This window comes from Cetorhinus maximus, chromosome 27 (genome assembly GCF_964194155.1).
Source record: "Cetorhinus maximus chromosome 27, sCetMax3.hap1.1, whole genome shotgun sequence".
NCBI classification, from domain to species: Eukaryota; Metazoa; Chordata; class Chondrichthyes; order Lamniformes; family Cetorhinidae; genus Cetorhinus; species Cetorhinus maximus.
The window spans coordinates 12,065,439-12,083,851 of NC_135905.1; the positions used below are offsets into that span (position 1 = coordinate 12,065,439).

An 18,413-nucleotide genomic window follows, 5' to 3' on the forward strand; every position below is an offset into this window, starting at 1 on the left:
TGCTGATCAATAATAGTGCAAGTGAACCTCAGGCATTGCAGTCGTTGAGTTCCCCTCAGGATTATTTCATAGGCAATTGTTGACCTTCAGGAGTTAGCCTATCAGCAATGGAGAATTGTTCCAAAACAAAAGACTCACATTTACATAGTGCCTTCCATTACCTCAGGCATCTGAAAGTGCCTTATAGCCAATTAACTCATTCTGAAGTACAGTCACTGTTGTGATGTAGGAAATGCGACAGGCAATTTTTGCACAGAATCTCCCACAAAAAGCAATATGATAAAGGCCAGGTCATCTGTTTCAGTGATGTTTACTGAGAGGATAAATATTGGACACGATCCCAGGGATAATTCCCTTGATCTTCTTTAAAATAGCTTCATGGGGCCTTTTATGTCCTCTTGGGAGAGCAGACAGGGCCTCAGTTTAATACCTCATCCAAAAGGTGGCACCTCTGTCAGCCCAGGACTCCTTGCCACATTGGAGGGTCAGTCTAGAGGTCAAGTCCTCGAGTGGAATTTGAAACCACAACCTTCTGACTCAGAGATGTGAGTGCTACCAACAGAGCCACCGCTGACACATAGCAAAGTGACCAAGTGGCACTGATTGCTATGGACAATTACCGTAACGTAGGGGTTAATTTTAATCATGCCGGCCCAGTGAAAACCGAGAGGGTGGACAGTTCCGATTGAGCGGGTGAGTTCCCAGCTCAGGATTTTGCTTCAGTCCCACTCCCTGCAGTTTTGTCCTTCTGATGCCTGCACAAGTTCCTGCTTAAAGAGGTTGGGTGCCTCCTGAATGGATTCAATTCAGAATCCTAATGCATGGGTAAGATCCCGACTGCATTTCAAGCTGAGCTCCGAGGTGAAAGCCAGTGTGGTTTCCCTGTCAGGTGAAAGCGGGTGGGCAGGAATCAGGATGGATGAAGAGCCTAAAGTGTAATCAGTCAGACACAGTCCTGGGTGGAGCCAGGAGGAGTAGGAGTTCTCCTCCAACCTTAATGAGGGAGGTAGCAGCCACCTCAGCCCCTGGACTCACCCCCTGCTTCCCTCCGTAAGGCTGCCCTGAAAGCCACTCACCCAGAAGCCAGCGGGTGGTCAAATGGCACCCCATCATTGACCTCAGCTGGCATGCTTTTGCTGCCCATTCAGGGTGAGAAGTGAAACCATTGAGTATTTAATCAAGGCTTAGCAACTAAAACCGTAAAAATTCTCCAGCTGGTGAGCAGCAAGTTAATTTTTCTTTTATTCTTTCACAGCATGTCGCTGGCTGGGCCAGCATTTTTATTGCCCATTCCTAATTGCCCTTGAGAAGGTGGTGGTGAGCTGCCTTCTTGAACCGCTGCAGTCCATGTGGTGTAGGTACACCCACAGTGCTGTTAGGGAGGGAGTTCTGGGATTTTGACCCAGTGTCAGTAAGGAAACTCGTTCGGGCAGTTTTTGGAAACTATCTTCGAATCAATGGGTGGAATTTTCCTTCCCGGGACTAAGTCCTGTGGTGAGGGCGAGGGCAGGGGCGGGGAGCGTTTCCTGCCACAGAGGCCTCCGGTAATTCACGCCGTATCGCACGACCCCAGCCTCGTTAAATATGCGTTTGGGGTTTTGTGACGTTTCACAGTGGGGTGGGCCGGATGGCTCACGCTCCGCCATTATACCTGGGCGCCATTTTAAAAGGTGTCTGGACATAACTGACCCAGCATTAAAGAAAGATGGAGCTCCTGAAGAAAGAAGGTGGACCTCCGGGGACACTGTGAAGCCGGAGGATGGACCTCCTCGAAGACAATGAAGCTGGAAGACCCACCTGATAGATGCTTGCCCCCCCGCCCACTGCAGCATGTCCCAGTGCCCACGGTCTCTGGAGGCCTCCATCCTGAACTCTGGAGGTCAGCCCCAGGCATTCTTCAGGTAGGTGCTGATATGGTGCAGGCGCATTCTGGACCAGCGTGATTTCCTGCTGGTGGCGCGGATAATCGGGCAGTGGGGAGGGGGAGATTTCGGTTAGGCCTGGGCAAAGGACATATTTGTTTTTTTCCCTTCCAGGAATACACAGGGAAAGGGGTTTAAAAAAGCCAACTGCAACCCTAGTTCTGTGTGCTAGTCTGGTGTTCTGTTCTGGTGTGTGCGCGCGCTGTGAAGGTCACAGCTGAAGAACACCAACTGGGCATCCCTGTGCATGCAGGTAAAAAAGTCCCATTAGCAGGATGCAAGTCCGTTTGACGCCAGCCTCTGGTGGGAATTGTGACCCGCCATGGCAGGCAGGAGCGGGAGATCCTGCCGCTATTTTATGCTGGTGTGAAACCAATTTGTGGAGCTCCTGCTGCATTATTTACCTGCACTCCGTTAAACCTTCCAGGAGCCGGGCGGGGTGGGGGTAGGTGGGGCATCAGAAAATTCCGCCCAATAACTGCCCCAAAGTCTCAGATGGTTTGGGGAAGCAGGTTTCTGCTAGTGGTAATAAATCTTCCATAATGCCTACGCTACAAATCTATACCAAGCCGGTGAGGTTCTCTCTCATCCTATTTCCTGATGTAAATCATCTTTCTTTGCTTCTCTTGCAAAAGAAATTTCAGCACCTCCCCCTGTATAAAGCCTTTGGGGATGATTTTAACGGAACTCACTCGACAGAATAATGAGGTGGTTGGGTGCAACGCTGGTTTTACACCCCTCCTGACTTTACTCTCTCTGGAGGCAATGGAGCCCAGTGAGGTATGAAACTGCTGCTCCTGTTGCTTTCCCCAAGTATTAGGTTAAGTTTACCCACAATATTTTTGCTTAAATGTCAATCCCTTTATTTAATTGTTAATTGCATAAATAAATCACTGGGTTATGATACAAACATGAGCTATTCTAGTCCTCGGTTTCTTAATATCCAGGGATGAACATTAAAAAGTCCGGAAAATGAATTATTGGCCTAGAAGTATTCAGCAAAAGATTCACTGCCCCATATATAACATCAAATCTGCTACTTCTCCATAATATACTGTGAAATATATCTCTACAACTATAGCATGAGTAACACAGGTATGGTGGTGTAGTGATAATGTTACTGGGCTAGTAATCCAGAAGCCTGGAATAATATTCCCAGGGCATGAGTTCAAATCCCACCATGGGGGAATTTAAATAAATTAATTAAATAAATTGGGAAGCTAGTCTCAATAACCGTGACCATGAAACTCCTGGCTTGTGTCATGACCACAGATCTTATCCCCGAATTACTCATGGACATATTGAACTTTTAAGTAAGACATGTGTTTTTTTTAAAATAGGGCATACAAGCAAAAGCTGACTAAGACCGTAAGATAACCACTTGCTGGAAAATTCCTATGTGGATTATTTGACCAACTAGTGCAGAGGGAATGGAATGTCGCATCTAAAAATTGTGTCATGGGCTACTTCAGATAGAGGCTCTTCAAAGGAAAAGGTACAATGCAAACTGAAGTGTAATCTCCTGTGGTTGCGGAGATAATGGAAAATGATTACCATCTCAGCCAAAACCACTTCCTGTTGAGATACATCCTAGACTGTGAACATGAACTGAGTTGAAAGAAAACAGGCCTGGGCAAAGGACATATTTGTTTTTTTCCCTTCCAGGAATACACAGGGAAAGGGGTTTAAAAAAGCCAATTGCAACCCTAGTTCTGTGAGCTAGTTTGGTGTTCTGTTCTGGTTTGTGTGTGCGCGCTGTGAAGGTCACAGCTGAAGAGCACCAACTGGACATCCCTGTGCACGCAGGTAAAAAAACGTCTCTCTTTGATCGCTGGAAGCAAGTCACAAGTCAGCAGAGCCACAGTCAAAAAGGAAACAGGATAACTCCTTTCAGCTAAACCTGCAGAACCAAACATCTCCAAATCCACTGCTCAACTGCTGAAGTCAGCGCCACTGGAATCACCCCAACCTTAACGGCCACAACGTTTCTCCATCTACTCCTCATGGACAAACTAAAGGACTGATTCGCATATCTTATTAACTTTTATTGTAGGACCCAATTTCTCATTTCTAATCTATGTGTACGTATGTTGCATTTATTTTTTCTCGCATTTAGTAACTAATAAACTCACTTTTATTTTGGCTCAAGACAGCCTGGTTAAATTGGCTCCTTTTAAAACATAAATACATTTGGACTGGGAAAAAGTACCCACAAGGGAAGGGATCCTTTTTAAATTAACCTTGTTGCGACCAGCCGAGGGAGTTGAATAAAGAAGGGGAGCCGGTTCATCCCTCCTCACCCGGGAGCATAACAAATTGGGGGACCTCGCCCAGGGACCAGTTGTAGCACTTGTCGTAAAAACCCGTCTGGTTCACTAATGTCCTTCAGGGAAGGAAATCTGCCATCCCTACGTGGTCTGGCCTACGTGTGACTCCAGACCCCCAGCAATGGGGTTGACTCTTAACTGCCCTCCGAAATGGCCAAGCAAGCCATTCGGTTATATCAAAAAAAACCCAGAAAGGAATAAGAATCACTGTGGATGAAACCACCGTGGTCTAAGAAGGTATATCACCTCCACCTTCTTGAGGGTAATTGGGGTAGGGTAATAACTGCTGGCCTTGCCAACAAAGCTCATGTTACACGGATTTAAAAAAAATAACACCTTGATATATCACCAGAATCCAAATCATGTCAGGAAGACTCCCATACTGCTAACAGGGCCTTCCATTCCTCAGAACTAAATTTCAAATATTTATGCTCACACTCATATATAAAAACAGCATTTTGTCTTCCATCTCTCTTTTTCACCACCTTTCCTTCCCTCTTTCTTCTTCATCTTCACTCTCTCGCAATCATTCTCTCTTTCCCTTATGCCAGTCCTTCCACTGCAGTGCCCTGCGTGAAGAGGCTGATTTTATAATAAATCCCCCGATTCCTATTTTTAAGAATTATTTTTCTCCAATAAATATTAAAGAATAAAGCAGTTTTTTTTTAATATATTGCATTTCCCAGTTGGGGGCTAAGATTGCATTATCTATGTTACCACCTTGTAATACATTCCTGACTACATGATGCCTTCTATGTTGTAAATAATGCCATTTACAATCTGAGGATGTCCCAAAGGGCTTTACAGGCAGCTAGTGCAGTGTAATCTTTGAAATGGAGTCACTGTCGTAAAGTAGGAAATATTGGGGTGAATTTGTGCATTGCCAAGATCCCTCAAATAGCAATGTGCTAATGCCCCCATAACCTATTTTTATTTAGTGACGTTGGGATAACTGTTAGCCACAACATGAGGAGAAATGCCCTTTGCTTCAAATAGTGGCATTAACTGAGGGAGCAGGCGGGATCTTCATCTATAAGGCGGCATCTTCAACATTGCAGGGTTCCCCCTCAGTACTGCACTCTCTCCAGTGCTTCTCTACCCCTTTTGTAATGTCAACACCATAACTATGCAGAATACTCGAAGTGTAACATGACCAAGGTTCAATAAGCATTTAACATAACTGCTCCACTTTTGAATTCTATCCTGCTATCTTTGCAATTGTACAGTTTTGTCGATAGAGATTTATTTGCCCATTCTGCAAGCCTGCAGTTCCAAGGGTAATTGCTGGGGAGGAAGGATAGAGTTTAAACATGCAGCCATCTCAAATGCATGACTCTTTCAAACCCCACTTGTCAGCTAGTAAAGATCGGTGTTACTTGCCACACAATGTGTTGCACTGGCCTTTTTGAGAGTTCATGTAGTCAACAGGGTAAGGGTTAAAAGAGTGAACATGAACTTGCCAGTTTTCACGTTGGCTGGAAAATGAACTTTCCAGGCAGTTGTCCTGCATTTTTCACAGTTGTGATCATCTTGTCTTCAACCTGCTTCTTATTAGAGCATGGAGATCTTATTTTATAGCTTTGAATCCCAGATAGCAAAGGCCACCAAAAGCGATACTGCCTCCTTAAGTTTGCCGTGAAATGGTTTGTCCGGTAATTAATATCACCAAGTTTGTTAGTGAGTTGGAGCTACCACTGTTTGTCCATCCAAACCTAAAGGCTACATAAAGTACCATCAAATATTTCAGTTAGGCTGGCATAACACCCCAAACCAAAGGCCCAATGCCAGACTTGCAACCCTACACGAGGAGTTAATTGCGAGATTATGGAGGGGAAATTCTGCAATGCAGAGTGGGGGCACGAGGATTGTACCCAACATGGTCTCCAACAGGGAATATCCGTGTCTCCCTCTTCTCCTCCATCCCCCTCACTCGCTGTGAGATTGTTCTTACACTTGATTGCATCGATAGCAGTTTAATTTCTAAATAGAGATGCACTGGAGTCGCATATGAATTTTCCTCAGGAAATGAAACTATTTATGAAGATAATTCTCCTCATAAGTGGCAGTTGTGATATAATGGAAGAAAATAAAAGGTGTATACTTTTTACTGCCCTTGACATCAAGGCCACATTTGACCAAGTGTAGCATCAACGAGCCCCAGCAAAACTGGAGTCAATGGGAATCAGGGGGAAAACTCTCCGCTGGTTGGATTCATACCCAGCACAAAGGAAGATGGTTGTGGTTGCTGTCGTCTCAGCTCCAGGGCATCACTGCAGGAGTTCCTCAGGGTAGTGTCCTCGGCCCAAAAAACTTCAGTTGCTTCATCAATGATCTTCCTTCCATCATAAGGTCAGAAGTGGGGATGTTCGCTGATGATTGCACAATGTTCAGCACCACTCGCGACTCCTCAGATACTGAAGCAGACCATGTCCAAATGCAGCAAGATCTGGACAATATCCAGGCTTGGGCTGGCGGGTGGCAAGTAACATTCACGCCACACAAGTGCCAGGCAATAACCATCTCCAACAAGAGAGAATCTAACCATCACCCTTTGACATCCAATGGCATTACCATCGCTGAAACCCCCACTAACAACATTCTGGGGGTTATCATTGACCAGGAATTGAACTGGACTAAACAATTTCAGCCATATAAATATTGTGGCTACAAAGAGCAGGTGAGAGGCTAGGAATCCTGCAGCGAGTAACCCACCTCCTGACTGCACAAAGCCTGTCCACCATCTACAAGGCACAAGTCAGGAGTGTGATGAATACTCACCACTTGCCTGGGTGAGTGCAGCTCCCACAACACTCAGAAGCCTGACACCGTCCAGGACAAAGCAGCCCGCTTGATTGGCACCACATCCACAAACATTCACTGCCTCCACCACCAACGCACCGTAGCAGCAGTGTGTACCATCTACAAGATGCACTGCAGGAATTCACCAAGGCTCCTTCGACAGCACCTTCCAAACCAATGACCACTGCCATCTAGAAGGACAAGGGCAGCAGACACAGGGGAACACCACCACCTGCAAATTCCCCTCCAAGTCACTCACCATCCTGAATTGGAAATATATCGCCATTCCTTCACTGTCACTGGGTCAAAATCCTGGAAACCCCCCCTCTCTAACAGCACTGTGGGTGTACCTACACCACAAGGACTGCAGCGGTTCAAGAAGGCAGCTCACCACCACCTTCTCAAGGGCAAAGAGCGATGGGCAACAAATGCTGGCTTTGCCAACGATGCCCACAGTCCATGAATGAATTTTAAAAATGGCGCAGTAATGTCAAGTCTTTCAGCACTGAAATCACTGTTTTGACAATGGGCTGAATGGCCTCCTTCTGTGCTGTATAGACTCTATGTCAACATTCCTGAAGCAAGCACTAATCCAGAGAAATATCAGATAACATCTTGACCATGGCACTGTAAAACAGTCACGAAGCTTAGAACGTGATGTTTTACTACAGCTGAGCCCTGACAGTGTAACAGGAGGAAGGCTGTGTTTAAATATACATCATTTTTTAAAACTAAATTTCAGTATTTGAAGGGTTACATAAAACATTGTTACTGTGCCAAGCCATTGAAGCAATGCGTTTTCTTTGCAGCTTGCTTCAGACAAAACATTCCCATCTCAATTAATTACATACTGCAGCATCTAATTCGAAGAAAATTCCAAAGAATTTCAGCAAGGTCCAAATGGGTCACTCCATGTAAACTAGGCTTCCACAGACAGCCAGTGAATGTAATTCTTCACATACTTTTTCACGAAACGCTTGATTTATTCAGTAACCTTGACCCGATTCAGCTTCCCCAACATACTTTAAGACGTGTTACTGTCAAAAGATGCCCTTTGCCCGGGCTTGAGTCAAGTAAAATTGATGATGCTGTTTTATTAATGAATTTAACCCAAGGTAACCTGGCTGTACAAGTAACCCAGTGTCTGTCCTGGCTTCCAAGCTTGTCACTTAAGCCCATCTACCAATGGAAATCAGATCCAAGAATGTCTTGAGGTAGGGAGCAAAACTGTTCCCTCTCCATTCCCCCCATCCAATTTACAGAGGCACATACATTCTTTCGCCATCCTGCTCTCACTTCCCCCACTCTGTTCACTGAAGGACTTCCTCTGTTCTCCCCATTCGCCGAGTACACTCCTTCCCTGAAGCATTGACTCATCAAAGTTCCCAACGACTCCTTGTCATTGCTGTTTTTCCCGGGGCTCCAACCATTGGAGGATTAGGGGTTTTGTGTCCATAAAATGCAACAGATTAGGATTCCCAAACAGAGAGTGACTTATTTCGCTGGGAGAGAACGAGAGACAAGTTGTCCAGAGCTAATGGCTTTCTGGAGCGGATATGGACTGAGATTCTCCATTTCATAGCTGTGTGACTAGTCCAGGGACAGGTATAGGGATAATCCCATGGCCTCAAAATGAAAAAAGAGAATATTATTGAAGAGACTATGATTATAGTGGCAGCCCACTATGCCTTAAGACATGTCCCAGGTCTTGCTGGCTGGTAACCACCATGGCTACGAGGCCTGACTGTTGGCAAATGGCTTTGGCAGGAAAGTAAAAGAAGGGGGATTAGGATAGTTGCACAGAAACAGCACATATCCATACCATGTACGTCTCTAGTTCTCCATATCAACCAGCAAGTGAAAATCTCAAATATTTATCCACCTATAGTATTCATTCTTGCTAATGGAATCGTTTCTGTCAATTGGTGCTTATTTTGCCGAAATAACAGGTTATGTGACCTTGACAACCCAATTTTGCAGTTGACTCTTGCTCACAATGAGGTCATAAAAAATAAACATTTTTGAAGACGGAGGTAACTGCGGAAGAGCAGGAACTGTTTGCAACACCAATACAGTAACTCTTCCTTTATTTGAAGCTTGCTCAGAGATGACAGTGAATAAAACTATCCCTAGTGACTCCAGAATACTACAGAAAATTACATGAGCAGAATGGCTGACCCTCTCCCGCAGAATTCATTCTGGTTGGAGCTGGTCATTCTAATTCCGATGGAGTCAAGCAGGCCACCTTTTCAGGATAATGAGATTCCTCACCTACATCGTTTTCTATACGACAGAAGTTGCTGACAAAATGCCAAACATATTTTACAATACGCTGACCGAACTCTTCAACACCTGGACTGGTGTTGGATCACTGACTACCCTTCTGTGAAAGGCTGAGGGGCATTTATCTGTTAAAGGCATTCTGTAAATGCAAGATGTTGTTTTAGTGATGCAGTCATCAAAACCAATGGTGCCATGAGGAAAGAGCAACTTAATTGGCTTATACAGAGCATGTGCCAGGTTCACTGTCAATGGTTACATATCCCTCTGCCATAGTTTGGCAATGGCTTCAAATGCCAGAGTGGGAGGCTGGGTGCAATAGACACGCAAGGTGCTGACAGTGAAATGGAACAACGTTCCATCATTGCCTGCACGCAATAAATAGTAAAGAAAAATGACCGTGAAGCTGTTCAGAGGTCTTCCCTGTTGAGGATGAGTCAGGAATATAATTAGTATATGATGACGCAACAGATTCTGTCATCAATGACCCTGTTGACCTAAAGTCCACTTGCTAAAGAATAAATTATAAAACAAATTTGGCAGTATTTCCGAGCTACCTTAACCTTGTCTTTACCCGTATCATTGCTGGGGAATGGTTTTCAGGTCGGACTCAGCACTCCTGCCCTGTTAAATCACATCAGTGCCACTCACAACGCTATTTAACGGAGACATTAAAAAACGGCCCATCAGAATCCGTTAGAAGTTCACAAAGCCTCTCCCGGGGAGGGGAAACAAAACACATTTCTTCAAGTCATTGGGCTTGTTTGGTGCAGTTCTTTACTGCAGAATATGAAACTACTTTCTGCCTTGGAAGCCACACCCCTACCCCCTCCTCCCCAGTCAGCAATAGGATTGGAGGCTACTGAGATGGCAATTGATTGAGGTGGGCGAACCGGAAAAAGCTGGTTGTATACCAGGGGTGGCTGAGTTTGGGTCACAGACGATCAGGGTTGAAAATCGGAAAAGTGAGGATGGTTGTGCATCCTTCAGCTGATGGTTTTTGCTTGGAGGAAGCATTTAAGCAATCCTTACCCTCAGTGGGTTAAATGGTTAGGTAGTGCCCTCAGCTGTTCCTTGATATCACGTGGAGTGAATTGAATTGGCTGAAGACTGGCACCCCTGATGCTGGGGACATCCGGAGGAGGCCGAGATGGATTACCACTTGGCACTTCTGGCTGAAGACCGGCCTTACATTTTGCACTGATGTGTTGGGCTCCCCCATCATTAAGGGTGGTGGATGCTTGTGGATCCTTCTCCTCCAGTGGTACAAGGGGCAGGAAGGTCACCCGAAGCCTCCCCCGCCACTCGTGACATTGTGGCGGGGGACAGGGGTGGGCGGGTAGGGGGTGGGAAAGGCTTCCATAACATTTTATGGGCCCCCCTGTCTGCAAACCCACTGGCCTGAGTGGGTAAAATTCTGTCCCATTTAAGAAGGGAATCCCCAGTTAATGCCCACTCCCTGAATAAAATTAAACACCCAGTTAATGTACAATTAACATGTATGTTAAAGCTGTCAACATCACGTGGGCAACTGAAAAAGCCTGGGTTTAAACCTGTAACTTCCTCAAGTTTCAGAGTATTGGATACTTGCACATTATCAAATGAGCAGGGGGAGCTTTAATAAAATTGTGTTGTTGGAAAGCTTTAGTTGGCGGGCTTTTGGCTTAAGAACACAGGTAGGAGGAGGGGAACAATGCATATACAGTTCGACTACTTTAGCTCCACTTAGGCCACAGCTACATGTTGTAGGCTTCACCCGACCCTACTCTGCTCAGATCATTTCGTTTTCAAACAAAGGCTGTCTCAAGTTTTACGTGAACAGTTTCTGAGCAAGGTTGGCAAGGGAGCCCCACTAAAAACTGGCCCATCGTTCTGCCTCTCGCTGTTCATGTGGCTGAGATGGCAGCAGCTGGATAAATATCTCACCCTATGTGGATGAGTGTCACTGAAGAGTTAAGATCAATAGAGACAAAAAGGTCAAGTTTGAATTTCAATGAACATTTTTTTGCAAGGACAAACAATGTCATTGACTCACACGTACCTGCAGCATAATTTTGCCCCAAACCCAAACAAGGAGGACAGACTTCACAAACTGCGCTGGCTAAGCAAAAATAAGCCTGGTTTACGGGGATATGGGAGCGGCCCAACATCCTCTCACGATCAGCTTTACCTCAAGGGGCAACGATTTCACAATCTCTTACAAGATCCACTCAAAAATGGCATCCAGGTAATCTCCGAGTATTGGATGTTTTCTCAGTCAAGCAATTAATCAGGTTTCTCAAAGGATCAGCAAATGCATATCCCAGTTTCGCCATAATTTTGCTGTACTTGTAAATACATTAGCAGGAGGAAAAAGTTGTTTAAGGTTCCACCTTGTTAACATATAAGAAAGCAGAGTAGCTGAAACGGCTATGTAGCTCATCAAACCAGTTCCTTCCAAGATTATGTGGGCTTCCCCAGAAAAACTTAACTGCTCTTCAAGGGTGTCCCACCAGTGAGGCACCCTCATCCTCAATCGTGTATTAATTGGGTATTTAATTGTATTCAGGGGATGGGCATTAATTGGGGATTCACCTACGTCCCTTTGTAAATAGGACAGAATTTTACCCACTCAGGTGGGTGGGTTTGAAGACTGAGGGGCCCATAAAATGTTATGGAAGCCTTTCCCACCCCCTACCTGCCCACCCCTGTCCCCGCCTCAATGTTACGAGTGGTGGGGGAGGCTTCGGATTTCCTACCTGCCCCTTGTACCACTGGTGGAGAAGGATCCACAAGTATCCCCATCCTCAGCACAACAGTGCAAAAAATAAGGCCAAAGCAATCGCTACATCTTCAGCCAGAAGTGCCGAGTCGATGGTCCATCTCGGTCTCCTCCGGAGGTCCCCAGCATCACAGATGCCAGTCTTCAGGCAATTCGATACACCCCACGTGATATCAGGAAACAGCTGAAGGCACTGCATACTGCAAAGGCTTTGGGCTCTGACAATATTCCGGCAATAGTACTGAAGACTTGTGCTCCAGAACTTGCCGCACCCCTAGCCAAGCTGTTCTAGTAGAGCTACAACACTGGCATCTACCCAGTAATGTGGAAAATTGCCCAGGTATGTCCTGTACACAAAAAGCAGGACAAATCCAACCTGGCCAATTACCGCCCCATCAGTCTACTCGCGATCACCAGTAAAGTGATGGAAGGGGTCATCAACAGTGCTATCAAGCAGCACTTGCTTAGCAATAACCTGCTCACTGATGCCCAGTTTGGGTTCCTCCAGGGCCACTCAGCTCCTGACCTCATTACAGCCTTGGTTCAAACATGGACAAAAGAGCTGAACTCCAGAGGTGAGGTGAGAGTGACTGCCCTTGACATCAAAGCAGCATTTGACCGGTGTGGCATCAAGGAGCCCTAGCAAAACAGGAGTCAATGGGAATCGAGGGAAAACTCTCCACTGGTAGGAGACATGCTTAGCTCAAAGGAAGATGATTGTGATTGTTGGAGGTCAGTCATCTCAGCTTCAGAACATCACTGCAGGAGTTCCTCAGGGTAGTGTCCTCGACCCAACCGTCTTCAGCTGCTTCATCAATGACCTTTCTTCCATCGTAAGGTCAGAAGTGGGGATGTTCGCTGATGATTGCACAATGTTCAGCACCATTTGTGACTCCTCAGGTATTGAAGCAGTCCATGTCCAAATGCAGCAAGACCTGGACAATATCCAGGTTTGGGCTGACAAGTGGCAAGTAACATTCATACCACATAAGTGTCAGGCACTGACCATCTCCAACTAGAGAGAATCTAACCATCACCCCTTGACATTCAATGACATTACCGTCACTGAATCCCCCAGTATCAACATCCTGGGGGTTACCATTAACCAGAAACTAAACTGGACTGGCCATACAAATACTGTGGCTACAAGAGCAGGTCAGGAGCTAAGAATACTGTGCCGAGTAACTCACCTCCTGACTCCCCAAAGCCTGTCCACCATCTATAAGGCACAAGTCAGGAGTGTGATGGAATACTCTCCACTTGCCTGGATGAGTGCAGCTCCCACAGCACTCAAGAAGCTCAACACCATCCAGGCAAAACAGCCACTTGATTGGCACCCCATCCACAAACATTCACTTCCTCCACCACCGATGCACAGTAGCAGCAGTGTGTACCATCTATAAGATGCACTGCAGGAACTCACCAGGCTCCTTAGACAGCACCTTCCAAACCCATAACCGCTACCACCTAGAAGGACAAGGGCATGGTAACACTAGCACCTGGAAGTTCCCCTTCAAGCCACTCACCATCCTGACTTGGAAATATAATGCCATTCCTTCATGTCGCTGGGTCAAAACCCTGGAACTCCCTCCCTAACAGCACTGTGGGTGTACCTACACTACATGGACTGCAGAGTTCAAGAAGGCAGCTCACCACCACCTTCTCAAGGGCAATTAGAGATGGGCAACACATGCTGGCCTAGCCAGCGACACCCACATCTCATGAATGAATAAAAAAAGGCCCTCAAGGTGCCAGTGAATGTCCACTTAAGGGCCGTGTCCCGTCTCTGCCATTATTTCACCGGTGGCGGGCTGAACTGGTTGGAAATCCACGAGGTAACACTGCTTGGGCATCGGGTGGGGTGCCTCCTCTACAGACGCCCTGTTTCGATCGGAGGCCCCCATCCAAGCTCCAGACACCGCAGTATTTCCTCTCCACCGCCCCTGCCCTGCCCACTCCAGCCCCGATACCCCTTCACCCGCCCCTTGTCTGGGCCTGCCAGCATGATCCCAGCCATATAGCCCCCCCAAGTAGCTTGTGCCCGACTCCAGCAACTAACACTGTTGGGGATTGCATGCATTCCCAACAATGGCCACCACTCCCAGTGGCACCGTCAGGATTAATGAGCAGCCGGCCATCCAATTGGATCCTATTCCAGACTGGGGCGGAAGTTTCCCCTCAAGTAATTAATGTCCCAGTGTCTTCTTAACTAGCCCCCAGTTAAGGACAAGGGTCCTCCCCCAGTCCAAGGGCCAGCAATTCAGCAGCCTTAGCAGTGCCACTACTCACAGTGGTCAGAGCTGGGACTGCAGCTCCAGGACGAGGGGGTCTCAATGGTGGGGCGCCCTTGAAGAGCAGGTGAGTATTTTAGGGGAAGCACGTGACTGGACCGCCAATCAAGGTGGGCCTCCCCCCGCCTTGGCCAAGGGCTCAATTGGCACCTCATGGGCGGCCGAGCCACTAAGGTGCCTGCCACCGACAAAATGCCATGGCAGCAGCAAGACGTCAGGCTCCTGCCCTGAGCCTTCCCCCGTGATATTGCCAACCCTCACACCTACCAGCCGATCTCCAACGTGCCGGGAAAATTCAAAGCCCCATGTCGATGAACAGAAACATTGTGGTGAAGCCTAGGAGTCCAAGTAAATGATGCCATAACATGAACCTCATTTGCTTATTAGGAGGAATTTTTGCGTCCCTCTCTTTTACAGTTGACGTCTTCTGAAACCCTGGTTGAAGTTTTGGACAGGCCTGAAGTAGCCCATCGTTTTCTGAAGGAACCCTGACTGAATGATATCAGTACCCCCCAGCCCCAAACACTAAGCGGATGGCTACACAATGGGCTGGCTGATGCTGATGGTCCAGGTAAAACTCTTTGGGAAGTTGCAGCTGAGCCTGTGAATTTTGGGGGTGCTTGCAGGCTTGGTCAGCATTCTGGAAAGAAGGAATTTCGCACCTCTCCCAACCCCAGGTCATGATTTACACTCAAGGAAGGACTATTTTCAAGTGTTGTATTGTAGGAATTAAGAAGTTAAAAAAAAAAGTAAAACACCCCTTGTTACAGTAACGACACCAAAGGCCACTCCTTAATTTGCTTTCTTGCATATAGAGTCTTCACAGTGTGTGTTTGCTGCTGGTGTCTTATTTAGCGTCAACGTGCTGCTGTTTGCTGTCTGCTAGTGATCCTGGCTGGACGCACATCAGAATTCACAGCAGGCAGGCATGGGCATTATCAATAAACTGATAAAATTCCACTAAGTAAAGCCACATTGGTTAGCGGGGGCTCGAGCTGAATCTCTTCCCCCCTCGCAGAGGTTACCGAGCGGTTCTGAGGCGGGTTGGGCCTATATCCAGCTGCAGCTTAACCTCGCCAAATGCCGACCTGCAAGCACAGAGGCAAACACTGCCCAGCCTCCTCCCACCTTTTTTAGTTGCACGGTTAGTGAAGGGGAGGATCAGAGAAACGAAACTGTGGTATTAAAGGCTGGAACTGGCTGCCTACAAGGGTGGTGGAAGTAGACACGATTAAATGATTTCAAAAGGAAATTGGATGGGTGCTTGAGGGAAATAAGCTTGCAGGGCCCCTGGGTACAGAGCGGCGGGGGGAATGGGGGCTGACTGGATTCTGTTCTTGTGCATTGCTCTACAGAGAGCTAGTATCGATTCAATGGGCCAAATGACCTCCTTCTGTGTCATCAAAACTCGGTGACTATCATTTTATTGGCATTTTTTGCCTTGCGGAAACTTATTTTTTTCCCCAGAAGGTCAGGTTAAAAAGCGATGCTGCAAAAATAAAAAAAAAACAAATTGGCAGAACTCCTGAAATTTATGGTCATCAGGGATCAGTGCAAAGCCAGATTGAGTAGATGAGTCTAGTCGTTAGTTGGACTGAAATGATGCACAATCACAGTGTTGGAGGAATGCATTGGGTTTTTTTTAATATATTCATTCGTGGGATGTGGGCATCGCTGGCTAGGCCAGCATTTATTGCCCATCCCTAATTGCCCTTGTTCAAAGGGCATTTTAAGAGTCAACCACATTGCTGTGGGTCTGGAGCCATATGTAGGCCAGACCAGGTACATTGGTGAATCAGATGGGTTTTTACAACAATCGGCAATGTTTTCAGGGTCATCATCAGACTTTTAGTCCCAGATTGTTTTAAACATTGAATTCAAATTTGGCCATTGACTGTGGTGGGATTCGTCCCCGGACTATTAACCGGGGTCTTCTAGGATACCAATCCAGTGACAACATCACTATGCCACCACCTCCCCTGTTTTGTTATGTTGGCTACAATTGAGTTAAAGGTTAAACGTGGATGACAACCAGGCAATTGTTGGAATTATTACTTCAGCACAGTGGCAAGTGATTTGCCTTTTTTAAGCCTCACTCCTTTCCTCTACAGTCTGATGCATCTGTCTTAGGACATGATGAATCAAATATCATCACTTTCATGGAGGTGCAAAGCCCCGCTGTAGTTGGGATATAGACCCAACCTGCCTCAGAACCACTCGGTAACCTCTGCGAGGGGGGGGAAGAGATTCAGCTCGAGCCCCCGCTAACCAATGTGGCTTTACTTAGTGGAATTTTATCAGTTTATTGATAATGCTCATGCCTGTCTGCTGTGAATTCTGATGTGTGTCCAGCCAGGATCACTAACCTGGATGCACAAGGTACCTTAAAGAAACCATGCAATTAATTTGCAGATTGCATCGAAATCGCACAACTACACCACTAGAAAGTTTTTTAAAAAAATGTTTTTAAAACACACGCAGACTGGATGGGGTTTTAATAAAAGCTGCATTGCTATTGGCTGCAGCACTGAGGCGAGGAACTTACAGCTTAGTAAAGACCAGGGGTTAAAGGTTTCTGCTTCATGAGAAGCAGATACATTTTCGTTTCCATTGGGTTATGGGGATGGATAGGAATCACTGCTTCGTTTTCCTGGTGAGGACACTCGATTGACACAATGGTTAACCTCAATTTCAGTTTATCTCAAAGTGCTGCGAGACTGCAAGGGTCAAACAATGTTTGTCAAACACTTTTTTTGCAAAGGCAGTAGTGCCCCTTTAACATATTGCCTTGGACACAGGAGTCCCGAATCCTCAATCTCGCCAACGCATTAATGAATGTGAACCTCTGACATGATAAGACATTTAATGGGCTCACCTCGATGCTGGGACAACCTTTGAACTCTACTAAAATTGCAACTCGATTCGCAATTTCTCAATAGGTTCATTTTGGGATGACATCGACAGCTGAGCAAAACCATGAAGCCTTTTAAACAATGATCATGCATACAATGTAGAATCAGTGTTACTCTGCTCTCTAACTTGTTAAACAAGCAGAAGAAAGTTGGAACCAGAAAGATTTGAACTAACCAGTACCTCTCAGCTGCAGAGATGACTTCTTTCTGCTTCTACAACAGCACTGTCCCATATTGCTGACTCCTCGGACAGTCACTGTCGGGATATCATTGCCAGGTCCAATTCATCCAGAGAAATATCCACACGTGCAGCTCTCAGTACAGGCAGCCCTGGTGCCAAGCTATCCCAGTGCAGCATTATTCCAGGCTTCTGCACACAGCAAGAAGTATTTCACCCATTCCAACCTTTAATCTCTCCTCTCCTTGCCTAGTAAGAGTCCCTGGAGATCATGTACTCCTCACCCCTCTCTGTCTGTCTCTCTCTCTCTCTCACCAGTTCTCAGGGCTATGCAGTCCAGCCCAACAGTGGCAATTACTGCACACAAATCCCAACTACAGACAGACTCAGCTAATCAATCGTAGAAGGAGTGGATTGTTATCTTGCCAAGAGCCAAGAACATGTGCTTTTACTTTGCTCTCTTCCTCTTTATCTGTTGGAAGCGTTTCTCCCCATGTCACTTTCCCATTAAATCCAGTCGCTTATTAATTATGTCTCCTCGCTTTGAAGATGTGAAAAGGCCACGGGGGGAATTTAATATGCGTTCGCAGATGCCTTTCCTAATAGCTACAGGGCACAGACTGGCTTTGAATTTAACCATCAGTGCAGAATGAATTTGCTCCAAAGAAACTCCCCCCTCAGACTCCATATGATCAACCAACTGGCTGAAGAGTGATTTAAACGACAGGGAATGACAGATCGTAACACTACCTGTCCCTGATTCAAGTAGCAGCTGTGCAGATAAATGCTACTACTTGCCTGTTGTAACACTGCGGACGACAGTGTGGATGCATCGTATGTAAATCGGGACACAGGGAGCATTGCTGGGTTCCCTGACTTGTGCCTAAAATGTTAGCTTCAACTGACTCTCAAATTCTCACCAGGCTTCAGGGGGCAGGAGAGT

General features: G+C 46.4%; 1 protein-coding gene across 4 annotated transcripts in view; it reads right to left on the bottom strand.

Moving 5' to 3' along the window:
- The window catches only part of arhgap22a (Rho GTPase activating protein 22a), a 376,947-nt gene that overhangs the window by 194,340 nt on the left and 164,194 nt on the right, over positions 1-18,413 (bottom strand). For 2 of the 4 annotated variants that reach the window (XM_078530724.1, XM_078530722.1), the window contains exon 1: positions 17,474-17,714. The exons of the other annotated variants lie outside the window; for them this stretch is intronic. In XM_078530724.1, the coding sequence (XP_078386850.1) occupies positions 17,474-17,525 (52 nt within the window). In that variant the 5' untranslated portion in view covers positions 17,526-17,714. Of the gene's footprint in view, positions 1-17,473; positions 17,715-18,413 lie in introns of those variants that run through there. 4 annotated transcript variants of the gene reach the window in all.